The sequence below is a fragment of the Doryrhamphus excisus genome, chromosome 8 (genome assembly GCF_030265055.1).
Source record: "Doryrhamphus excisus isolate RoL2022-K1 chromosome 8, RoL_Dexc_1.0, whole genome shotgun sequence".
NCBI classification, from domain to species: Eukaryota; Metazoa; Chordata; class Actinopteri; order Syngnathiformes; family Syngnathidae; genus Doryrhamphus; species Doryrhamphus excisus.
In genome coordinates, this window is record NC_080473.1 from 16,945,868 (window position 1) to 16,969,483 (window position 23,616).

A 23,616-nucleotide genomic window follows, 5' to 3' on the forward strand; every position below is an offset into this window, starting at 1 on the left:
GGGGTGTTCCTCACCATCCTGATGAGCCAATGCAGAGTGGAGGCAGCGGTGGAGCAGTGACACTGGTAATGGCAAGGTGGCGTCCGATTGTCGTCCCATGACTCATAGCGCTCGGTGAAGAAGGCGGCGCGCTTTGGATTGAGAGCGCCCACAGGCTGTAGGGAAGAAACAAGCAGCCTTAATTATGCAACATTAACTTAGAAATGATGTTATAACCGTAATGTCTGTCTCTAGAGCATAGCCCTATGTATACAGCTAAAAAAAAACAAAAAAAAAACTGTCCTTCAGCTATAGACGTAGGAGCTTTAAGTATGATCATTTCAACAAGTAAGCTAACCAAGCATGATGTTGCTGTTAAAAAAAAAGAGTGTAATGTTAGCAGTGTAGTGTATACCGTAGCTATTTATAAAAACAGGATAAAGTGCACAATAGCATTTATCCTTGGAGCCACACACACTAACAAACATACACATTAGCATCAAAGCTAAAGGCACACAAAATGGTGGGTAGTAAAGGCACTTAAATAACCCTAAATAAACACATCAATTGTCATCTAAACACGATTACATAAAGCTTCCCATGTTATGTTAACATTGCAAAAAATGATATTAGTTATTCACCTGGCGAACGCATAAAAATCGTTATACTGGATACTGAAATAATTAGTGAACTGTATCGAGTGGTTTGAAGAATTTGCCATTTGATCAGCCGTCAGCTTTCATCTGTTTCTGTTTTAACATTTCAGCAAGCAGGGTGCATGTAACACTCCCCGACCGCAGCCGTCTTCAACCATCTGTCAGGTGAACATTCCCCAAATATGACAGCTTCAATCCTTGGCAAAAATAACATCGAGCAGCCTCGCCAGGTTTCCTGGACAGCAAAAAATGAAGGTGTCATTCCCTGTACGTGCTGTTAGAACACACGGCTCATTATTTTATGATTATGTTGACACAAAAGACATTTTTCTGTTTCAGTCTCGGTCAAATGCTGAGGTCAGTGAAATAAACCGAAACGTTGGCATTGTAAAGTTCCTTTAAGCACAATTACAGTGTTCTAAATGAGTTGGCTTTATACGGTATGTACTGTAACTATTAGGAATGGAAGGGTACATGCACTCGTAATTGGATTTTTCTGCACAGTACAGGCACGCGGTACGTATTAAGTGCATTAAGAAACCTTGTAAACTATTATCTATTATTTTTGCTTCTTTTTAAATGTTAAAACAGTTGACACAAAAGCTTTGCATTTTTTTGCCTTACCCAAAAAAAGCAAACAACGACCTTAAAACAAAGGTAGGCATTTAACCATGACTATGGCGTAGAGTTACACCCCTTGTAATGGTTATGCCGTTCAGTCATACACCTCCATCTTCCATTTTTTATTTTTTAACTAGTTGAGTGTGAGACGTCTTGCGGTTTTGCACAACGGTCCAGCTGGGCTGAGACGAGTCACATGTGAGGCTATTATCACCTCGTAAATCCATGCGAATCTCAATAAACTTCTCTTTCGCTCTACTTGATTGTGCTAACATCCATGCAGACTGCCATTAAATCTGGAGGCGGAATGGGAGGGGGGGGGGCATGGTTGTGTTTAATTTGGATTGAGAGATTGTATGTGTGTGTTGTGTGACTGTCCCTGTGTCCAATATATGAGATTATGAAGACAATGGTGGATTCATGTTTTGTAACCATCAGGTAAGAAAGCTGCCGTCGATTAGATCATCCCCCCCACTGTGACTGACTGGGTCATATAGAGTGTATTAATATTGACGCCAACGTGCCTTTGAGGCTTTTGTATTGGCAGACTTGATTGAAAAAGCAGAGAAAAGCAATTTATTCCTGCTAAGCGTATGCTTAATGGGAGCCATTTTGTTGCCTTCAGAACACGTGAAAGTGAAACCACCGCCAAAGGGAAAAAAAAAAAAAAAAAAAAACACACACACAGTTGTACGCTTTCAGAGCAAAATTACAAATAATGACCGGAAATTATGACAGGTTTTAGTTTTATGTTCCAACATTGACTAAAAATCTCCTTCCCCATATGTATAAAATATAATATAATTATCATTCTGGTTAGAATGAATGAATGAATGAATGAATGAATGAATGAATGAATGAATGAATAAATAAATAAATAAATAAATAAATAAATAAATAAATAAATAAATAAATAAACAAACACACAAACAAATATTACGATGTATGTGTACTTTATAAGACATGGCATCAAAACCATATCAAAAATAGAGTTTACCTCAAAAGCCAAAATAATCAAATAAAAGAACAATAATCAATAGTTTTAAAATATAATAAAAGTTATTACCATAAATAAGATTCTCTGGTTTCCTCGCATATTCGAAAAACATGCTAGGTTAATTAGTGACTCCAAATTGTCCATAGGTATGAATGTGAGTGTGAATGGTTGTCTGTCTATATGTGCCCTGTGATTGGCTGGCCATCAGTCCAGGGTGTATCCCACCTCTCGCCCGAAGACAGCTGGGATAGGCTCCAGCACGGCCGCAATCCTCGTGAGGATAAGCGGTACAGAAAATGGATGGATGGATAGACTTACTTTTATCTCCGTGGTTAGCTTGCACACTGGAAGGGGCATTTCACAGGAGGGGAGGACGTGGTGCATTGTAAATACCAAAACAAAACCAAGCAGTGCAATTTTTTATATAATTATGTGGAAAGTAAAAAAAGTAAAAAGTAAAACAAACAAAAAAAGACGGATGCTGATGTTTAATGCAGCCACAACCTCCGTCCCCTGCTCATGATGCAGCTTTCCTCAAACCTCTCCAGTGGCATTGTGAACCACATCTGATTCATTTTGACTGCTAAGCTTGCATGCCGCTGTGCCGAGTGGTAGCGACCCTGACGTGCCCTGACATAGCAACATGCTGTAGCGTAATTCCTTGTGAGCTGCAAAGTTCATTGAGATAGCACTTCCTGCTTCTTTTGGACGACAACAGTGGAAGGGATGCTTATTGTATGAGAAGTCCTACGTAGTTGGGATTTATTTGTCGTTCAGCTCCTGTAGTTCAGATTGGTCTTGTTTTGATTGGTGAAGACATGGTTGTTTCTGTGCACTGCAGTGAAAACTGCTAATCAACGCCCTCGCGACTCACTATATGATGATAACATAGCTGGCCAAAATTTAAATAGAAACTTTACCAAACGTTAAATTTTTCATTGCTGTTGGCCAGACGACGACAGATCAGTGGGAGTTTCATTGATCAACCAATGAGAGGACAGGATGCTAATCAGCATGCCCTCACTGGTAAACATGGAGGAAAAAGTAATACTATCCGTGGCAGATTTTCCGGAACTATTTGACAATTCTAAAAAAGAATATGTATATATGAAGAAAAAACAGAGGCATGGGAGCAGAGGAAACCCATTAGGTAAGTTTACATTCATTTATGTAAGTTTATCTTCCAAACTAGCAAGAACCGGTACTAGCAAGAGTACTTGATCAACACCAGCTGCTTTTCCTCTACTAAACCACTTTGAAACCCCCAATTTCCTTCCACGTCTGTCGGCCAATCAAAACCGTGAGAGCCTCATACAATTCCCAGTGTTTGGCGGTGAGTTTCGCCAATTGCAGTTGTTTGTCGAGTCCCGTGTGTGGCGCCCATAAACATGGCTGTCATTTCATGCTGCTACAGTATAACACGTTTACATATACGGAACCACTTTTCCATTTCAAATGACCCCAATGGCTCTCAAATTGCATACTATGTCCAGGAAAGGGGTCCACCATGTACTGAATGTCAACGGTACTGTAACATGGTGGGACATAGTTTTAGACATAGACGGGTTGGCGGTTTAAGCAGGTTCCACTGTTATAGGGAATGTAAAGGTGGCCACGGTCCTATCAACATCTTATGTCTTATGACTGAGACGTCACTAGAAAATGATGTTTGTCATTCCTGAGTGTTGTTTCTGTCTTTTCCTACACAGTATAAGCAGCCTTTCACTTCCCTTCACTAGCAGGAACAACACTGCAGACATACTGACTGTGTCTAAATGTGATGTTCCAAGGGTCCGTGTTCGCCAGAGTGAACTTCCCTAGCTTTCGTGTTTTTTCAGTTGATGTTCACATGGTTCCATTTAGTCGGGACCATGTCATTTTCCTGGTCCTAAACCCACACCAAAGACTTAGTCACCCTCAAAGTGTTGTTGACTTTGGAGGGACACAATGATTCCATTGGCAAACACATTAGACAGCGTGTTACAGTCCTCTTTTATGTCCTGCACACTTCTGCTTTTCTTTGATTCACTTTTAGGACGCTGGATTCGGCAAACACAAAATCAGTAGGGTGTTTTTTTCTATTAAAAACTAGTACTAGCTGTTGTCTAATTACTAGCTGTTCTTGTAGTCATTAACTCATGAACTGAGACCAGTTAAAGTTGACAAAATATTGGATGAAAAATTTGTAAGGTGGGCTGCATGGTGCCCAAGTGGTTAGCGTGCAGGCCACATTCCCCCCTCATGCATCTCTGTGTGGAGTTTGCATGTTCTCCCCGTGCATGCGTGGGTTTCCTCCCACATTCCAAAAACATATATGTGCCCTGTGATTGGCTGGCCACCAGTCCAGGGTGTACCTTGCCTCTCGCCTGAAGACAGCTGGGATAGGCCCTGGCACTCCCGCAACCCTCATGAGGATAAGCGGTAGAAAATGAATGAATGAATATGGGAAAAGCTGGAATCACAAATTCCATCCATTCATTTTCTATTCCGCTTGTCCTCACTAGGGTCGTGGATATGCTGTGCCACGGTACACACTTCTCACTTATTTTTCTTGTTATCTAAAATAACCCAAAAGAAAACAAAATCTATAATTCTATTTGGGATAAAAGTAACTAACTATATTTGGAGATACAGTATATGATTTTTGAAAAATGTGTTCCCATAGGGACATTTTCATTAATTAGTGATTAATTTGTACCATACAGGTAAGAACAGGGGTGTCCAAACTTGTATGAACCTGCCAACCCAATTCTATTATTAGATACTGTTTCCTTGTATAATACTTTGTAAGAACAACAAAATATCAAAAGAAAGTAAAGTATTTCATGAAACTGGTTATTGGATTTGTTTTTTGCCAAGGCTTTACACCAGAAATATGTCTTTACTTAACACACACCATATTAAAGTAAGCATTTTCCCACCGTATGTTGGAGGCAAAGTCAGCCTCAGTGTTCCAGATTTGGAGTTAGTATCACAGCCATAACATTACATGTATCCCAGCATGAACATGATTCAGTTATAAGGAATTTGCATCACATCATTTAACATCTATGAGCAAGATGAGGTCCCACCTATCTGTCATCCACCTGTCACCGCATCAGGAAATAATCATTACGACCCACGCACAACGCTTCATGATCGTCTGACATTCAAATATGCAGCCAGCCTCCAGCCTGGGGGTTGCATGCACGACAGCGCTCAGCAGCAGCGTTCACACCTGACTGAATAGGCAAGCAGCAGCTAATTGTAGGTGCAGCAGCGAGCACACGCTTGTTTGGGAAACACTGTGCGTGTGTTTGACTGCAGATGGTAAAAACTATGCTGTCCATCATCACACACTCAGCTGTGAGTGACAAATGAGTCGCTAATGTGCTTCTCAAGTGTGGGAACAAAAAGGACAAGTCATCATTTTGTTTGTGGTGATGTTCAGAATATAATATTTTTTTACGTAAAAAGGAAACCCAAACATACAGATAATTTTTCATCATGACATATGTGAGCTTATTTTGACATTATTAAAATTTGCATTTAAACTATAAAATACAACATGTCTTGTAATTGATAATTATAGGCTCCATCCATCGTTTATGCCATGTATCCTAACTAGGGTCATGAGGGTATGCTGGAGCCTCCCAGCTGACTTTGGGCAAGAGATGGGGTACACCCTGGATGGGTCACCAGCCAACCACAGGGCAAAAATAAAAAAACATTCACACTTGCATTCATACCTTTTCATACCTCACAATTTAAAGTTGCCAATGAACTAGCATGCATGTTTTTGGAATGTGGCAGCACCTGAAGAAAATGCACGCATGCACAAGAACAACATGCAAACTCCACACGAGATGTCCATCAGAGATTAGGTTTTGATTTCACGATATGTTCATTCTTGTGGTTGTAGTTTGCAGTTAATATTAGATCTCAGTCAGTTGTGCAGGTTGAGTCGAGTGTTTTTGGTATCAGGGTCTAGTCGTCTGACGGTGTCATCCATTATTGAACGGCAGGGCGTACCGAGCGGTGTGAACTTGTGGAGTTAAGAGCCGCGGGGTTCCAAGGACAACTGTCAAGCGATCGGGGCTGTGAACTCATGCTAATGAAGGCAGCTCAGGCCTGTAAACAGCATGGGAGGATGTCAGTGGAATACATTATAATACATAACTGTCTCCACGTGGCCAGAGGGAAGCTCACGTGGCTGACGGTCCTAACCGAGTACACACATACTGTACACACAATCAGTCATAAACACTGGATTTCTTGGCCCACCTGGTCAAACGTCAGAACTTTTTCTGTTTCAGCTCTTCCTGTTTCTATAAGTTACATTACTGCACTCACAGCTGCAGTAAATATGAACTGCAAGTATGCAACTACATTCCGATTTAAAGAGATCTTATACTTAAGAGACAGATCTGTTTAGATTATATTCAAGGGCCGCACAATCTTTAGCCAAGACCTACTCCTTTTCAGACTGGGCGAGCATAAATATGTGTTGTACTTTAATGGAACTTTGTTAAGCATGTTCAAAACAAACTAAACCACTCCGTCTCCGATTACGATTTCCTTTAGCATAATGGAACTTTAAGAAGAGTTTGGCTGAGCTAATACGAAATGGAAACTCATACAAAAGCCAATCAGTTTTCATATATTGAATACAAATAATTAAAAACAAGCCTTTCCGGAATTGTCAGAAAAGCTCAACTTAATATATACCTGTTATTTTTTTCCATGCCCTGTTTGTGTAAGTCTTTGTCAGTAGACCAGAATGTGATTCACATTCTAAAAATCTGAGCAATGCATTAAAAAGAATCTGTGGTGTTTGGCCATGACAAAGTGCAGTGTGGAGTCAGAAAAGAGATTTGAGTCAGGAATGTGAATGTTTTCAGGTCAGTGAGCTGCAGTATGAGAGTGAGAGCGAAAGAGAGAGAGGAAGGGGAGTGGGAAACATGTTAACCAGGCCAAAGTTTGTGCCAAAGTGAGCCGCTTCACAATCTATTTTGACTCTGAAAGAGACTACAAAAAGCCGTCAAGCCAAAGAGGTAATAGAGTTCATGTAGTGAAAAAATGAACGCTGTCCAAATCACTCTGTTGCTATTTGATTATTTTCCAATGTTGTATGCATCTGTGATCTAACCAGTCAAGGGGAAGCCCAATAAAGTGGACACTTGGAACATCAACACTTGAGTGGATGACCCACTTGGAATTCAACCTAAAAACCCAGGAACGGAATGAACATGGCCAGTATGCAGTACAGTGGAACCTTGGTTTTCTTCATTAAGGCATTTCAAAAGGTCCAACAAAACTCAAAACCCGAATAAATTTCCCCCCATAAGAAATAATGTAAATCCAATTAATCAGGCACCCATAAATATTTGCCAAAGGAGTAGAAAATGCATATAAATGACAAAGGAATGGATAAATGAACATTTAACAAGATTTTTACATTTGGTGGAGAAAAGAAAACACAGATGAGTGGAGGGAGGAGGGGAAGAAATGGAAGAGACATGGGAACGTTGTTTCACTCTAACATTATTGTGTCAACCGCAGGTTCAATCATCATTAGACAAACTGTCCGTATCTTCCTTTAAACCGTGCCCTCATCCTGTGTTCAAGGTTCCCATACCTTTACATTAAAATCCTATTGTAAAACTTGTAATTCAATAGCGTTATACACCTTCTTTGTCTAAACTATTTGTGCTGATGTGCTTGAATGCTTCATCAGTGTATGACACAGTGCTTGAAAGGAGAAAGGAAAAAGAATACATACTACATGAACTGTTCGATAGATACTAAAATTGGACTCTGGATTGGACAAAATGACTGAAAATGCAACAGGGAAGCCAATGTGTTTACTTTGTAACTTAGTAATGGAATATAAACTGTGGCGGCACATTCAGATTTGGTCATTCATCTTCAGTCTGCAAATGTAAAACTTTGAGAGACAACTATGAGTGATTCAGCGCTGCAGGGATGATGAAGGACTGCATGCTGGCCACTGTAAACCAGGTGAAATCTGATTTAATTAAGAACCTAATTAAGACCTAATTAAGAACCAGGTCATTTAATTGACTTGCACTGTATTTTTGTCAAATGTCCTTTAGCCGTTATACTAAAACACCAAGTTCTTTTCTAGAATTCTGTAGAAAGTCATATAAAATAAAAACATTCAAAATGTGCTTACTCGTGTCAAGTGAGCATTATGGGACAGAGCGTGTCCAGCCCTTTGGGCCCCTACATCTTAAAAATGGTGGCCCTTTTCATTATACAGTATGTAGTTGAGTAGCCCTGGCCTAAAATCTGCAGTACCTTGGAGAGATCTCTGAAGTTGGCCGACAGGGTGAGGTCCAGCTCCTCTGCGTCATAGCTGGCGAGGACCCAGGGAAAAATGGGATACTGGCTGAGGTCGTTGTAAGTCCGGCCTGGACACATGGAGAGACATCACAAATGTGTGAGTGATGAAAGGCTGCCAGGGGGGAAACTAGAGGGGGTGAAAGCGGGGCAGACTTCACCGCAGGCCTCCACCGCTCCAGAAGGATCAGCATGCTGCATACCGACAAGCCCACAAATCTCCCAGCCTTTAACGAGACGCGCTTCCAGTCTCTTGGGGAGTATGATGGTGAGCGCTAGTGTGCTACATGAAAATATTTTGTGTGCTCCTTGTGCCGCCGCCTGCTGAGTTGCACTGTATCAGCCAGCAGAGGGTCAAGCTCCACTCTGTACGTCTGGTAGTTTGATCCGCGCACTGACCAGATGTGAGCGTGATCTGGCAGGCGTAGGAATATGGCTTTCAGATGGCAAAACGTGTCGGAAGAAATCCATGGGAAGCTGTGGTAACACATTTTAAGTCGTGCTTTTTGTTTTTGCGGAGACGCAAAACAGCTGCGGGGTCAAGACTAATCTGTAACGCTGAGGACACTTTGTTGGATTCATTACCACTGCTCCTAATGACAGCAACTAGAAACAATGCACATTAAGTAGGAAAGGTTGGCTTTGTTCGGTGCAGACGATGCTTTGTTCAAAGGTTTAGGGGGGACATGCAGTCATATGCTTGCAGTCCAACAGCTTCCACTCTTTGGAGAAAACTTCCAACAAGATGTTGGTGGGTATATGTGGGAATTTTGGTACGAAGAAACATTTGTCAGGTCCAAGATCACAGTGCTCCAAAGTTCTTCCACACTAAATTCGCCCAAGCATTCCTTTATGAGTTTTGCTGTGTGACTGTGCTAATTTGTCTTAATTGATTAGGAGGTGTGTCTCACAATTTTTGCCATATACTAAAATGCTCCAATTAAGATCTCTATTCAACTCAATGCCACATCTCCTATAGTTGCCAGTTCTGTAGTCTACACAAGAATACAAACAGCAGGGGTCTCTAATTTACACGGGTTACAGACCACTGGCATCAACAGCCATGGCTGAAGGCAACCTCCTGATAGATTGTTTATTAGCTCCACAAGATGACAGTGGCGCTATTTGAAGTATCAAAGTGCACTTAAATGCATATGAATATGATATCAACAGGAAATGCTGTATCAAGTGATGTTACCCAAACAGAGAACAATAGTCAGCAATAGTAGGTATGAGGAAAACCTACCCATTTTTTTGTTTATGTATAGTTTTAGCCACAGTGTTGAGGCAGTAGCGATACTTCAGGTGCTCAATGAAGTGTTTAAACCCCAAAAGACTAACCGCCAACTGACGTGCGGTTAGAGGCGGCATGTTAGGCAGAGCCCCACAAAGTAAAAAGAATCACAGAAAAGAAATATTCATATCTGTGAATTGAAATGTATTATGAAGTTATTAAGGGTGACCAATATTACTTATTTTTCGACCCTTTGTATTGAGTTGTGGTGTCCTATAGAGCAGCTACACACAATAACCTGCACAGAAAACTTTTTAGTTTCAGCTGAATTTCCTTAGATTGTGCTTCCTGCTAAAATGGTGTGTTTAATTTATTCTACCCATGGCCCGCCTCCGGGCATGCCCACTCCACTGTGATTGGTCACACACACCATATAAGGCAGTACGCCCCTCTGTAACATCACAAAGGGGCTGTTTTACCGTGCCTTTTGAAAACCAGGGTGTGGAGCCATCCCAAACTTCTTTCAGGGCTCACTTCCAAATGTGCAAACCTCATAATCAGAAACTTTGGCATGGTTTAACACGACAATATTCTGACTACATTTATAGGTCAGAAACGTGGATTTTCCTTTAAAGATTCCAATCGTTTCAGTTTAAAAAATTGCTGAATTTCCTAATTAAAATACACAAAAAAATCCAAGATGAGGCCATTGTGAGCTTCACTTCTCTAGTGCTAAAATAACCTTTGCATTCATAATATACAGTGATTAAATTGTTGAGGAACCCTTCTGGGGTGGGGGGTTTGTATCATTTTAAAAGGCGACATTTAGTCGGTGGAGGCGAGAAACATCATCCTCAGTATTCAGGTTAAGATGAAGAAGAAGCTGCATCGGTGTGGAGGAAAGAGTCGTGGTGCTGGCGTAGCTGGTGTCGGGGGTGTCAGGATGTTAATAATACTGGAATAGTGGTTAATTAGACTACCACTTCCCCTTCGCACCTCTTCTCAGCACTCCGCACCCGCCTGTCTGCTTGCTTTCTGACATCGCTGTCAGCTCGGGTCATTACCAAGGATTTTTAATGAATTTTCTGCATGTTTTCCTCTGTCTGCCTTCCACCTAATTAGCTGACAATAATGTATCGAACGCAAGTGCGCGGCGGCTAAATATAAATATGCATGAGCGCTCAGCGAGACGGTGGATGACACCCCTCAGACTAGCGCACGGCCCTCGCTCGCCTCCCCTGTTAGCTTCACTTCAGATCAGAGAATCGACTGGCGAGCCTTCACAAGTGCACAGACGCACTCGTGTATGCTCTCAGGAAGCCTAATTATCCCGCCGAGTGTGCCGCACCGACTTGTGCGCTTCAAACAGCAACACTGAAGTCTGTTGCGGCAACGGCGTCGACGACCACTTAAGGACGAGGCGGAGTGGCGAAGAAAGGAGGCCATAGCTGAGTGCTCTTTCTTCGGTGTTATGCTTATTGACGGTGGCGGCCAAACTTGCAGTCATGAGACTCTTACACTTAAGATGCACATAAAGATAATTGGTTTAAACATAACACTTTCCATTTCGATAAAGGCTTTCTGGAAAAGGAAGAAAACACATCAGAATCAATGAATTTGACGGGCAGCTATATGGCGGTGGAACAACTCTCAAGGAAGATTATAAACAGACCCTACAGCAAAAATGAAGCCTTACCTGCAATGGTGTTGAGGAACATGAGGTACTCAAAGTTGGAGATCTCTCTCCTCTGCCAGCGCTGCGTCATGTTGGATGCTTTGAAAAGTTGCCGAGGGCTGGCCAATGAGATTCGCCTGGAAAAGCACAAATGAGATGAAAATTAATGGTAAAAAATATAAAATGAATCTTAATAATACATTCAATCCCAATCATGGGATACATCACAGTAACCATGGACAACGAGTGGTAGTTTGGACATACACAATAGGGACAAATATTTGATGACAATTAAGTCAGTCAGGAGAGTCTGACTAGATATCTTAGGCGCCTCTAAATTTGAGGTGTCCAAACTTTTTCCCTTAAAAGGTGCAAAAAAAATTCCAAACAATCCAAAATTGTTCAGGGCATGCTAAAAAATTATTCTTTCATTCATTCATTTTCCGCCGATTATCCTACCCGAGGGTTGCGGGAGTGCTGGAGCCTATCCCATCTGTCTTCAGGCGAGAGGCGGGGTACACCCTGGACTGATGGCCAGCCAATCACAGGGCACATATAGACAAACAACCATTCACACTCACATTCATACCTATGGACAATTTAGAGTCACCAATTAACCTAGCATGTTTTTGGAATGTCGGAGGAAACCGGAGTACCCGGAGAAAACCCACACATGCACGGGGAGAAGATGCAAACTCCACACAGAGATGCATGAGGGTGGAATCGAGCTTGGGTCTGCTAGCTGTGTGGCCTGCGCGCTAACCACTCGCCCTCTAAACAATGAAATAACTCAAATAATATAAATCTATATGTATGAGAGATTATTAGTTGATCTTGCGTATTGTGGTCCTCATCCCTAATATTTGCATTCTGATGGGACATTTTTATTTTATTTTATTTTTGGCCCAATAAAAAATTAGTTATAGACCACAAATGGCTAAAAATCTTTATTTCACCTGAGATTAAATGATTTGGACTTTGTGGGAAAACCTTGGGCAATTTCTGTTCCCAGTACACAAAGAAAGTATATAAAAGCATGCATGTATGAGTTTATTGTGGAAGAACCCATCAAACACCTTTGGGAGACTTGGAAACCATGTGACCCACCTGTCTTGAGGTAGTCCATAGCTGGTGCCCACTCCCACTCGAGGAAGACTATACACGGCTTTCTTCACAGTGGCCTGGTCGGGAAAGTTGAAGAGGACTGATGCTGTCAACAGACACATTCAAATACTCCTCAACACGAAAATCTATACGATATTTTAAACATTACAGCACAGTGCATCATGTGACATACTCCTATTGGCCATAAAGACCTCCATGGCGGTGTTCTGCAGGAGGTGACGCCTGGAGAAGATGGCACGGATCTCGCTAAACATCCATTTGCCGTGGAGACCCTCGGTGTACGCCAAGACCTGTAAAACACCAGGGTATTGTAGTGTATAATTGTTGCATGCTGCTACTGGTTTTATTTTGGTAGGCTTCTACTTCCTGCCAATGTTCCCATTCCAATGTGTTTACTTTGATCTTCTTTCACTGTTTTGCATTTGAGACTCATGTATTTGTGCGGTTTTAGAAGACGGAGCACTGAGGGAAGATTTAGACCGATATGCAAGCTCTTTGTGCGAGCCACCGATTGGCTGGTTGCTTGTGGTCCAAAGGTAGTGTTATATTTTAGTGCTTTTTTACGGCACCTCCATAGTGTTAAGAGAGCACAGCCAGGCATTCAGCAAGAGACCCCATTTGGGGTGTGACACATACAAAACAACAACAACATTAAAAAAAAAATCAATAAAAAGAAAAGCAATGTAGACGGCAGACAAAGGCTGGGTTCTACACAGAAAAGTAAGACAATTGTTCTGACAGGTGAGAATGGTACCCTCACACTTCCCCCCCTTTTTTCCATCTCACTTCTCTCGAAACAATCTTGTCCTGAAGGCCGACCTCATCAGCTCTGGGGGTCATCATCACACACAGATTCTGGTGTGTGAGTAAAGACGTAACAGAGCAGCGAGGTGGTAAAAGTGTGTGTACTATACGAAGGAGTGAGATGTTGAAGCTAGGTCAGCTGTGATGCTAATGCTCATTTAAAATAGAGACACGCTGGAAGTGTGCGGCGGGAGCACGCTCCTCCGCCTTAATTTCTCCACGGAATAGCCCGGGCTCGACCCCGACGCCACCGCCAAAATCTCTGGAGCTCAATTAAAATTGGATTAGATGGAGATAGCGGATGTGCAGAGCCGCATCCCCTGATGCTCTCCTCCAAGGTAATGCACCCCCCCCTCCCCCTGACTTGACACCTCTGCACCAAGCTCCCATCCCCGACTCAAACAGTTGTCATAGAGACAGAACGGCCCAAAGGAGGAGGCTATAGGGGGTGGGGTTGCTTGGTAAGAGAGGACGGCAGGTGAGGGTCGTTTTTATGCCCCCACCCCACCCCACCCCATCCTTTTCTCACTGGCCAGATGTTCTACGATTACCGTGCATAATGCTGAAATGCATCATGGGAATGTTTTACAGCTCGCAGGTGGCATGTGGAATACATGTATGATTTTCAAGTAATTTTTAAACTATTTCATTAACCATTGGAAATAATGTAAAGTGAATTCATTTGTTCCAGGGTCAAACTTTTTTTTACTTTTTCAACGGTATGCCTTTCCTGACGCAAGCCTTCCATTCATTTGGGCTTAGGACCCGCACTGGATATCTCTAAAGGCTAGTTGTAGGGGTGGGGATTGAACCCGCGCACGAAAGGGAGCAGCAGTGTGCCCCCTTACACAATCAGAATTCTATAATAAAACTATAATAAAGTAAAACCATTGTCCATTATGCTATTATCTACATCAGGGGTGCTCATTAAGTCGATCGCGATCTACCGGTTGATCGCGGAGGTGGTACTGGTCGATCGCTGGTCGATCGCGGCGTGACATTAAAAAAATATCATCCTAGCATCAATGCCGTCACTTGATTGATATACAGGGCAGCCATTCAGATGACAACTGAATGTTGCCCTTCGGGTGACCAATCAAATCAAACAACGTCTCTAAGTGCAGCAGAACTTACGATGTCAGCCTATCATCCATCCCCGTTACTTGATTGACATACAGGACAACCAGTCAGATGACAACTGAATTTTGACCTTTAGGTCACCGCTCATGCGTAAACAACGATGCAAAGTGCTAAGCTAGTCGGCGAATTGCGTCAGATTTTAAGCCCTCGCTAAAGTTTATGGTCACTAAAATGAGTGAATGAGCTGGACCGAGTAAAAAGGCAAAAACATATCACTTCCATACGGAATGGGAGGTGGACTTTTTTTCACAATGTCGTGCTATCTCTTTGACTGCATTATTCGGCTCCACTTATTTATGTGAGTCAGCCTTTTCTTACATCATTAATCATTAAGTCCAAATACCGTTCCACCATGACTGATGAACATTTGGAAGTGTGCTTGAGGCTGGCTATCAGCAGCTACTGTCCGGACTATGCATCCCTGGCTGATTCAATTCAGTGCAAGTCATCAAAGTAAACTCAGGTAATTACAAAAAATTTTAATAGTTAATTATGTGTGTTTTGCAATATTGGCTCATTTGGTTATGTAAGGTACATTAACATACATTGTACGTACAAATAATCCTCAATACATTTGAAAATAAATAGATGTTTTGCATTATTGTAGTGGGTAGATCATTTTGACTCGGTCATTTTAAAAGTAGCTCGCATGCTGAAAAAGTGTGAGCACCCCTGATCTACATGCTATACAAGTTATCTGCTTGCGCAGACAACAGATAATGAAATGTTTTGCTCATTAAATATCATGATGTTGCATTAAAAAAAGAAATGTATTAAAAAAAACTATATAAATCAAGATTGACTTGCACTTTAAGATGATGTCTTACAAGAAAATGGAAACAAGGGTTTTTAGTTTTTGCTAGCCTTGCTGGTATTTTTTGTGTTAGTCATCAGCTACATGCTATTTATGTTAGCATCTGCTTGGAAAACATTTATACATGTATGTAAATGATATTTAATGAATTGTGTTGTTGATCTTGCATTCAGCAACTAGACCTGTGGCATCAACCTCAGTCAGTCATGGTCCAAACCTCAAAGGCAACTTTAGGTCGCGGGCTGAGCAAGACAACCACCCTTGTCAAGATTATATGTCCTATTCCATTATTATCATAATTTGCCATTACTGGTACCCTTTGGTTGTTGCACTTAGGGGGAAAAACATAAAAAAAGAAAAAGCAAAACACTGCAAATATGTTGCAAGATTTGGCACACATATGACTGAACTTTTGTTTGACTTTTAAGGCCTAAAAAACTGTCTAATATGTGTGACTTCTGGGTTGCTAGAAAATGTGTTCATTATGCACCGTTTCCATTACCTACATTACACAAGCTAATAATTTGGCCTTGGGAGAGGTTTGCTCCTTTCAGTACCATCTTTAATGGGTTAGTTCTAAACTGACTAATAGTATTTTTAGCATAGCACCGTGTTTCTGCCCAGCCAAAGTGAACATTTCTCTGGCATGACAAAGCGCAGGCCAAAGGGCTCGCTGTCAACAAAAGGGAGGCTAAAGAGGAGGGGAAAAAAAGCTGATTTCAAACAGCCGCGATCAGAAGATTTGTCATAACAACAAAGGTTTTCGGTCCGGAGCGACGCACGGGGCCCCTGTAGACTTGGCGCTTTGACAAAGCCCAGCCCTCATTTTATTTTTTATTTTTTTGGAGGCCCAGCTGTAAAAAATGCCATTTAATGAACCTGTCTGCTGAAGCTGTCCCCTGCCTGTCAGAGGTGTCAGCCGCTGACGAGCGCTGGGGACGGCCGCCTCCAGTCGCAGACAGGCCTGCCAGCTGGAGGCTTCGGCCCCAATCTAATCACGCCACCAGGAAGGGACCGGCGCTCTGCTCTTGGTCTGTCACGCTCAGGGCTGGGGGAGAGGCGAGGAGGCGGAGGGTTGATGGAAGGGGTCTGCTGTGGCCGACAAGCCCGGCCTTTTGTTTCCACACAGGTCACCCCCTCCTCCCCTGTGCACACTCATTAGGAGCCACGTGCGCATGCGCCTGGCCCGCCAGCTGCAGAGAGACATGCCTCAGAGCCGCGCACGATAATGCAATTTAACATCCTCTCCTTCCTCTGACAGAGGCCGGCCTGCATTGCGCTCACACAACATCACAGCCGTGCAAAGTGGCGACGTTGTGACAGATGCGACGAGGAGAGGCACAGGTGACGCCGGCGTTTAAACTCGTACGCAACAACTGATAGAAAGGCTGCTCTGTGCGTAGAGATGGACTCTAATCACATGCAGCAGCTTTAGCTTTGTCCACACGAGATATTTTAAAAACACATATGTATGTATTTTGGCCTCTTGTCCACACATAAACGCAAATGATCTTTTGGAAAACTCTGGCCTGAGTGGCGACTTTGAAGAACTTTGGCTTCAGCGTGTGTGTGCGGACAGGTAAAACAGAGCTTTTTGTCCAGCCATTCATTTTCTGTACTGCTTATCCTCATTAGGGTGGCGGGGGTATGCTGGAGCCTATCACAGCTACACCCTAGATTGGTCGCCAGCCAATCACAGGGCACATATAGACAAACAACCATTCACACTCACACCTATGGACAATTTGGAGTTGCCAATTAACCTAGCATGTTTTTGGAATGTGGGAGGAAACCGGAGTACCCGGAGAAAACCCAAACATACACGGGGAGAACATGCAAACTCCACACAGAAATGCCCAAGCGTAGATTCAAACCCAGGTCTTCCCGATCTCCTGGCTGTGTGGCCAACATGCTAACTACTCGGCCCAGAGCTTTTTGTGTCATAAGAAAATGCAACATCATTCATGATCATCAACATCATTCATGATGGATCCTATATCTGACTATATTGATGAACAGAGGCGTTATAATGTCAGACATTTTGTCCATTTTCTGTGGATGGAGATTAACACCATAGTGGGGCATTTGAAAATATTGGCGTTTGTGTAGACCTTAGCTACATATTGGCTAGGGCACTATGATGGACGCTATTAATAAAAATGAGCATGTATTCCCTGCATTTTTCTCCTCAATGGGAAGATAATACAATTCAGCATGACTGATGTTTCTACCCAGATTGTCTAATAGGCTTCCCTTCCGCGGTAAAGCCCCAAGAAGCAAGACCTGCTCATAGGACGGCAAAATGGAAGAATGAGGGGAGGATTCTTTCTGAGTGATATGACGACTCCCTCGGGACAGAAAAGAGGGATGGATTTCACACAGGCTGTATGTACTGTATGAATATAGACTAACAATTACTACACTTGTGTAGTCATATGTAAGGGAGTACATGTTGTGGCTTCATTAGGACAACCTCAGGTCCCCCACCCCCCATTGTTTTTCAAACAATCTTCAAATTTGAAACGCTTGTCGCGGCAATTCAGATACCGACAATTTCTGTTTCGTAGGAGAAGTAGGAGAAATTTCAGGTCAATCCAACCTTTGGGACCACCATGTGGAGTATTTGACACAGTAGGGGTGCATGTTTTGACAAATGTTTCTGTGGATCCATGGTTCCTTGTGGATCAGTCCGTAGTCCGTGCCGCAACTTTCTAAGTCGTGGTGGTTGAGTAGTTTTTGCATAATCCTGCTTAAAGCTGGATTTACACGACATGGTTCAAGAGACAAAATTCAGTTGTCTTTTGCTCCCACGTGGCACAATTTGTGTGTCATGGGCTTTAGGTCACTTGAAAATGCATCGAAATAGCTGTCAAAAATAATGGCTGTAGTCACTAAATTGGAAAAGGGCATTTGGTAATGGTTTTATTTCATTTGAACATGCATCAGATTACAATTGAGTGCATCACATAATCAGTTCACAGGAAGAAGCAAAGCTTATTAAATCCTACCCCTCCATCTTGTACTTTTACAATCAGTAACTGTTACATTTGTTCACTTCCTGCTTTCCTAATATATATATATATTATTTTTAATTTTAATTTTTGTTATTTTTTGTCACGTACCGAAGTACGAGGTGATATGACCATACAATTAAATAATACCATAGTAACTGTCAATATAGTGATATACATAGCACATCATGACTGGTTCAAGACTCTTCATCCTTGTATTTAGCAAACATCAACTGCTTGTATTGTTTCTTGAATTGGCTCATCGTTGTGCATTGTTTGAGGGTCTTACTCAATCCATTCCATAGTTTGATTCCACATACTGAAATGCTATGGCTTTTTAACATAGTCCTAGCATATAAGTGTTTCAAATGTAGTTCTTCCCTGAGATCATATTTCTCCTCTCTTGTAGAGAAGTATTGGATGACATTTTTAGGTAATTGGTTATTTTTAGCCTTATGCATTATTTTAGCTGTTTGAAGATGAACTATATCAGCAAGTTTAAGTATTTGTGTATTTTTAAGTATTTGTGATTTTAGAAATAAGGGTGATAAGTGATTTGTGATTGAGAACAAATTTTGCTTTGTTCAATATTGAAATATTTCTGGCCACCTTATGTATATTTGTAATATGTGGTTTCCAGCTCATATTTTCATCTATTGTGATCCCCAGAAATTTATTTTCCTTCATCCTTTCAATGTCTACACCGTCTATTTGTATTTGCTGGTGCGTGCCCTTTCTGCCGTTACCAAACAGCATGATTTTAGTTTTACTTAGGTTCAAGGACAATCTATTATCATCAAACCATCTTTTTAGTGTGACCATTTCTTCTCTGACCTTTCTAATGATTTCATCTGTACTCCCTCCGGAACAAAAAGCAGAGGTATCATCCGCAAATGATACCAGCTTTAAGTCTTTCGTAACTTTGGAGATATCATTGATGTACAAATTGAACAGTTTTGGTCCCAGTATTGACCCCTGGGGAACTCCACACGTAATATATGAACTTGCAAATGTGTATTCTCCTAGCTCTATGTATTGCTTCCTGTCAGCTAAGTGGCTTTTGACCCAGTTCAGAACTCATCCTCTTATTCCGTACCGTTCTAATTTAGTTATTAGGATGTCATGATTGATTGGATTGATTGCTTTTGTCAGATCCATGAATACTGAGGCTGCACACTTCCTCTGATCTATAGCGTTAGTGATTTCCTCTGTAATTCAGTGGCATGGAGGTAGAAATATTACTCTGTATCCATACTGACTTTCTGATAGTAATTTGTTCGCATTAATACATTTATTCAGCCTATTGTTGAATAGCTTCTCAATAATTTTGGAGAATTGTGGTAGTAAGGAGACTGGCCGATAGTTTGTAAATTGGTGTTTGTCACCAATTTAAAAAATTGGAACAACCTTAGCTGTTTTCATTTCTTGGGGAAATCTTCCGTCATTTAGGGTAATACATTTGCCAAAACACACACCTTTGCTTCAGATTATTACATTCATTTTGAACAAAATAATATACATTTTATGCTAAAGTCCCAAAAGGAGTTTTACAGTGTACTTTAGTTTCCTGTAACTTTTCCACACATTAGCTCAGGTGCATCACTACCTTCATAAAGTAGAATCTCAGTCCTATATGAACAAATACTCCACAAAATCACATTAATCCCTTTTTTTCCACCCTGCAAAGACTTAAGCGCTTCAAAGCACATCTGATCCTTCCTTAAGTGACAACTGTTAAGAAGTGTATTCCAAAATATGATATACGCAGCATGTATAAACACAAGTCCCCTCCACTCTGGTTGAGGGCCGTATCACAAGTTGAATAAAGTAGCAGGTATTGGTGGTGGTGGGGGACAAGATATGAGATTTGCATAATCAGTGTCACTCTCCATTTGGGAGAGAAGCTGGAGTGTGGCGAGATGACACGGTGTGGCTGCTCTGGCAAAGACCAGTGGGATAAAACGGATGAATATGCATTAAATATGCTGCCACTTCTCTGCCCCAAACGTCCAGCCAAGTTTGTCAATAGCATTTATGTCAAGCACACTATTTCATGCACATTAGCCAGCTCTGCAGCGCTGTCTGCCACCACTGGATAGGTGGGTGGAGATACTTTTTCTTTGTTGGAATATTTCCTGGTTGCTTCACAACACTTTCTTTTGTCTCTCTCTATTCAGAGAAAAACAGCTTAAAAACTGAGAAAATCTTCCTATGGACTTTGTGAAGAGATTTTAAGGTGACTGTAATTACTGTAAATGCTACAATTACAACCTGGCCATTTATTTACCTATAGCAAGCGGGAGAAAATAACAACTTATTACAGGAGATCTTAGCTATTCGAATAAACAGGGGTAATTGGCATGCTCATAAAAATGCTGCTGTATCGAGGCACTACGATACCCTTTGCCAGATCGCTTGACTTCTCCCTCCCCCCCTCCAAACTATCCTGCTAGCTTGAGTTGATGTTCTATGATTTTGGATCAACATTTACAATAAAATTGCCTGTTGTCTCCAGAACCCTGCCCATCTCTCTTCAATTGCCATTGTTCACTCGCCACGAAGGAAGTTAAACAAAATGCACTAAAGCATAATCCTTGTTTAAGCCCTAAATACGCCTCAGACGCTTATTAAATGAATTGGGCTACTGAGCCAGCCCATATTGTTATTGCTGTTTAGTTATTATTCCGTATATCTTAATCTTCCCATTATTGCGCGCGTAATGCGGCCAAAACCGCAAGAAGGACAACCACACATGTTACACCGCCGGAAACGTGGCGCTCGGGACTACAGCGGTATTTAGTTTTTGGAACATTTTGTGTAACCATAGCGACGCTATTAACCAAAACGTTCAAAAATGGGCCACTAGATTAGGTACACTTTGTGCTATTTTTAGAACAGCTCATGCCAGAGAAAAGAACGAGAATTTACAGACTTTTCACAGCCTTGTAGCTCAGCCATACGGCCACGTAGAAACGTGATTGATGGCTCATTTTTTAGATAAACTTCTGAACTCTCTCTGTGGCTAAATGCTAATTGCTAGCATGTTAGCATGTTAACAATTAAGCTAATTTACTCATGTCTAAAGGCAAATACACACATGGCATGATGTAGGGAGGTTATAGGACAACCCTGGCACTATCTAAACTTGAGGCCCTCTTGCTAGGTGCTAGCATGGTAGCCGTTAGCATGTTAGCATTTAAGCTAATTTACTCATGTCTACAGGCAAATAGACACATGGCATGATGTAGGGAGGTTATAGGACAACCTTGGCACTTTCTAAACTTGAGGCTCTCTTGCTAGGTGCTAGCATGGTAGCCACTAGCATGTTAGCATTTAAGCTAATTTACTCATGTCTACAGGCAAATAGACACATAGCATGATCTAGGGAGGTTATAGGACAACCTTGGCACTTTCTAAACTTGAGGCCCTCTTGCTAGGTGCTAGCATGGTAGCCGTTAGCATGTTAGCATTTAAGCTAATTTACTCATGTCTAAAGGCAAATACACACATGGCATGATGTAGGGAGGTTATAGGACAACCTTGGCACTTTCTAAACTTGAGGCTCTCTTGCTAGGTGGTAGTGGTTAGCATGTTAGCATTTAAGCTAATTTTCTCATGTCTACAGGCAAATAGACACATGGCATGATGTAGGGAGGTTATAGGACAACCTTGGCAGTTTCTAAACTTGAGGCCCTCTTGCTAGGTGCTAACATGGTAGCCGTTAGCATGTTAGCATTTAAGCTAATTTACTCATGTCTACAGGCAAATAGACACATGGCATGATGTAGGGAGGTTATAGGACAACCTTGGCACTTTCTAAACTTGAGGCCCTCTTGCTAGGTGCTAGCATGGTAGGCGTTAGCATGTTAGCATTTAAGCTTATTTACTCATGTCTAAAGGCAAATATACACATGGCATGATGCAGGGAGGTTATAGGACAACCTTGGTACTTTCTAAACTTGAGGCCCTCTTGCTAGGTGCTAGCATGATGACTGTTAGCATGTTAGCATTTTACCTAATTTACTCATGTCTAAAGGAAAATACACACATGGCATGATGTGGGGACACTGTAGGAGTGCCCCAAACTTTTCAGGACCTGAGGCTGTTTTGCTATGTGTTAGCACGGTAGCCGTTATCATTTTAGCATTTTAGCTAATTTACTCAAGTTTAAAGGCAAATACACACTTGGCATGATGTGGGGACACTATGGGACTGCATCAACCTTTTCCGTACTTGAGGCTTTCTTGCTAGGCGCTACCGCGGTAGCCGTTGGCACACCGGGCCCCAGGTTCACAGCACAGGTGGCCAGTCCATCAAAATTTCCGTGGGAATTTTCTAGTTAATATTCATATTTTGTATTATTATTATTATTATTAATATTTGAACTCACAACCAAAAAACACCACACTAAAACAAGGTACGTATGTCTCCAAGCCGCGTTTCCATGTAATCCAACCACTTGCCTGTTGCAATTCCAGTGAAAATGTATGATCATAGAGTGAATGAGAAAGTGAAAAGGGAAAAACAGCTCTCTTTGTGGTCATTTGTTAAAAAAAATGCAGCAGTTGTAAAATCATACTTTTTGCAACTACAGTCGTCCCTGCTCATTGTGGGTAACTGCATCTGGGAATGGAATATTTTCCATAGGTAGAGCATAGAGAATCTTTTTTGACTTATTAAATATGTAAGCCCTGTAGACACGAAATAACACCCTTATATTCGCCTTCGCCACTTGCATTAACAAAAATAGTAATAGACATAATTTAAAAAAGCCATCTCAGCCATGAATACCATCTCACACGTTTTGACAGCGGACTTCCTGCGGTGGCTATTGTCTCACTGTAATATTATGACACCAGGAGACCATTGTGGAATACTACTATAATGGCGGAGGAGAGACTGGCGATCCACTTCAATCACTTTATTAACAGACAGAACACATGTAGTGAACATTCACACAGGAGTTGCTGTCGGCTACTCTCTTTACAGCTAACCTGCTGCTAGCACTCAGCTACAGTCAACTCTAGCAAGCTGAGATCACACATATCACTTCCCAGGCCTCACTTTCTTAAAGGTGCACACAAGTCACACAGACTGTATTACCCTTCATATCATGTCTTCTAAATGCATTATATTTGTATTTTTATTTATTTAGCCTCTGGTGCTAAATAACTGCATATGGCTCCCCACTGCCCCCCAGTAAAACTAAGGGTTAATT

General features: G+C 41.7%; 1 protein-coding gene across 5 annotated transcripts in view; it reads right to left on the reverse strand.

Annotated features, from left to right (window-relative positions):
• LOC131134774 (neurobeachin-like) overlaps positions 1–23,616 on the reverse strand; it is a 189,247-nt gene that overhangs the window by 27,491 nt on the left and 138,140 nt on the right. For all 5 annotated transcript variants that reach the window (XM_058080375.1, XM_058080378.1, XM_058080376.1 and 2 more), the window contains 5 exons: positions 12,802–12,919; positions 12,612–12,714; positions 11,526–11,641; positions 8,554–8,666; positions 15–155 (listed from right to left, as the gene is read on the reverse strand). In XM_058080375.1, coding sequence (XP_057936358.1) covers positions 15–155; positions 8,554–8,666; positions 11,526–11,641; positions 12,612–12,714; positions 12,802–12,919 — 591 coding nt within the window. The remainder of the gene's footprint in view (positions 1–14; positions 156–8,553; positions 8,667–11,525; positions 11,642–12,611; positions 12,715–12,801; positions 12,920–23,616) is intronic.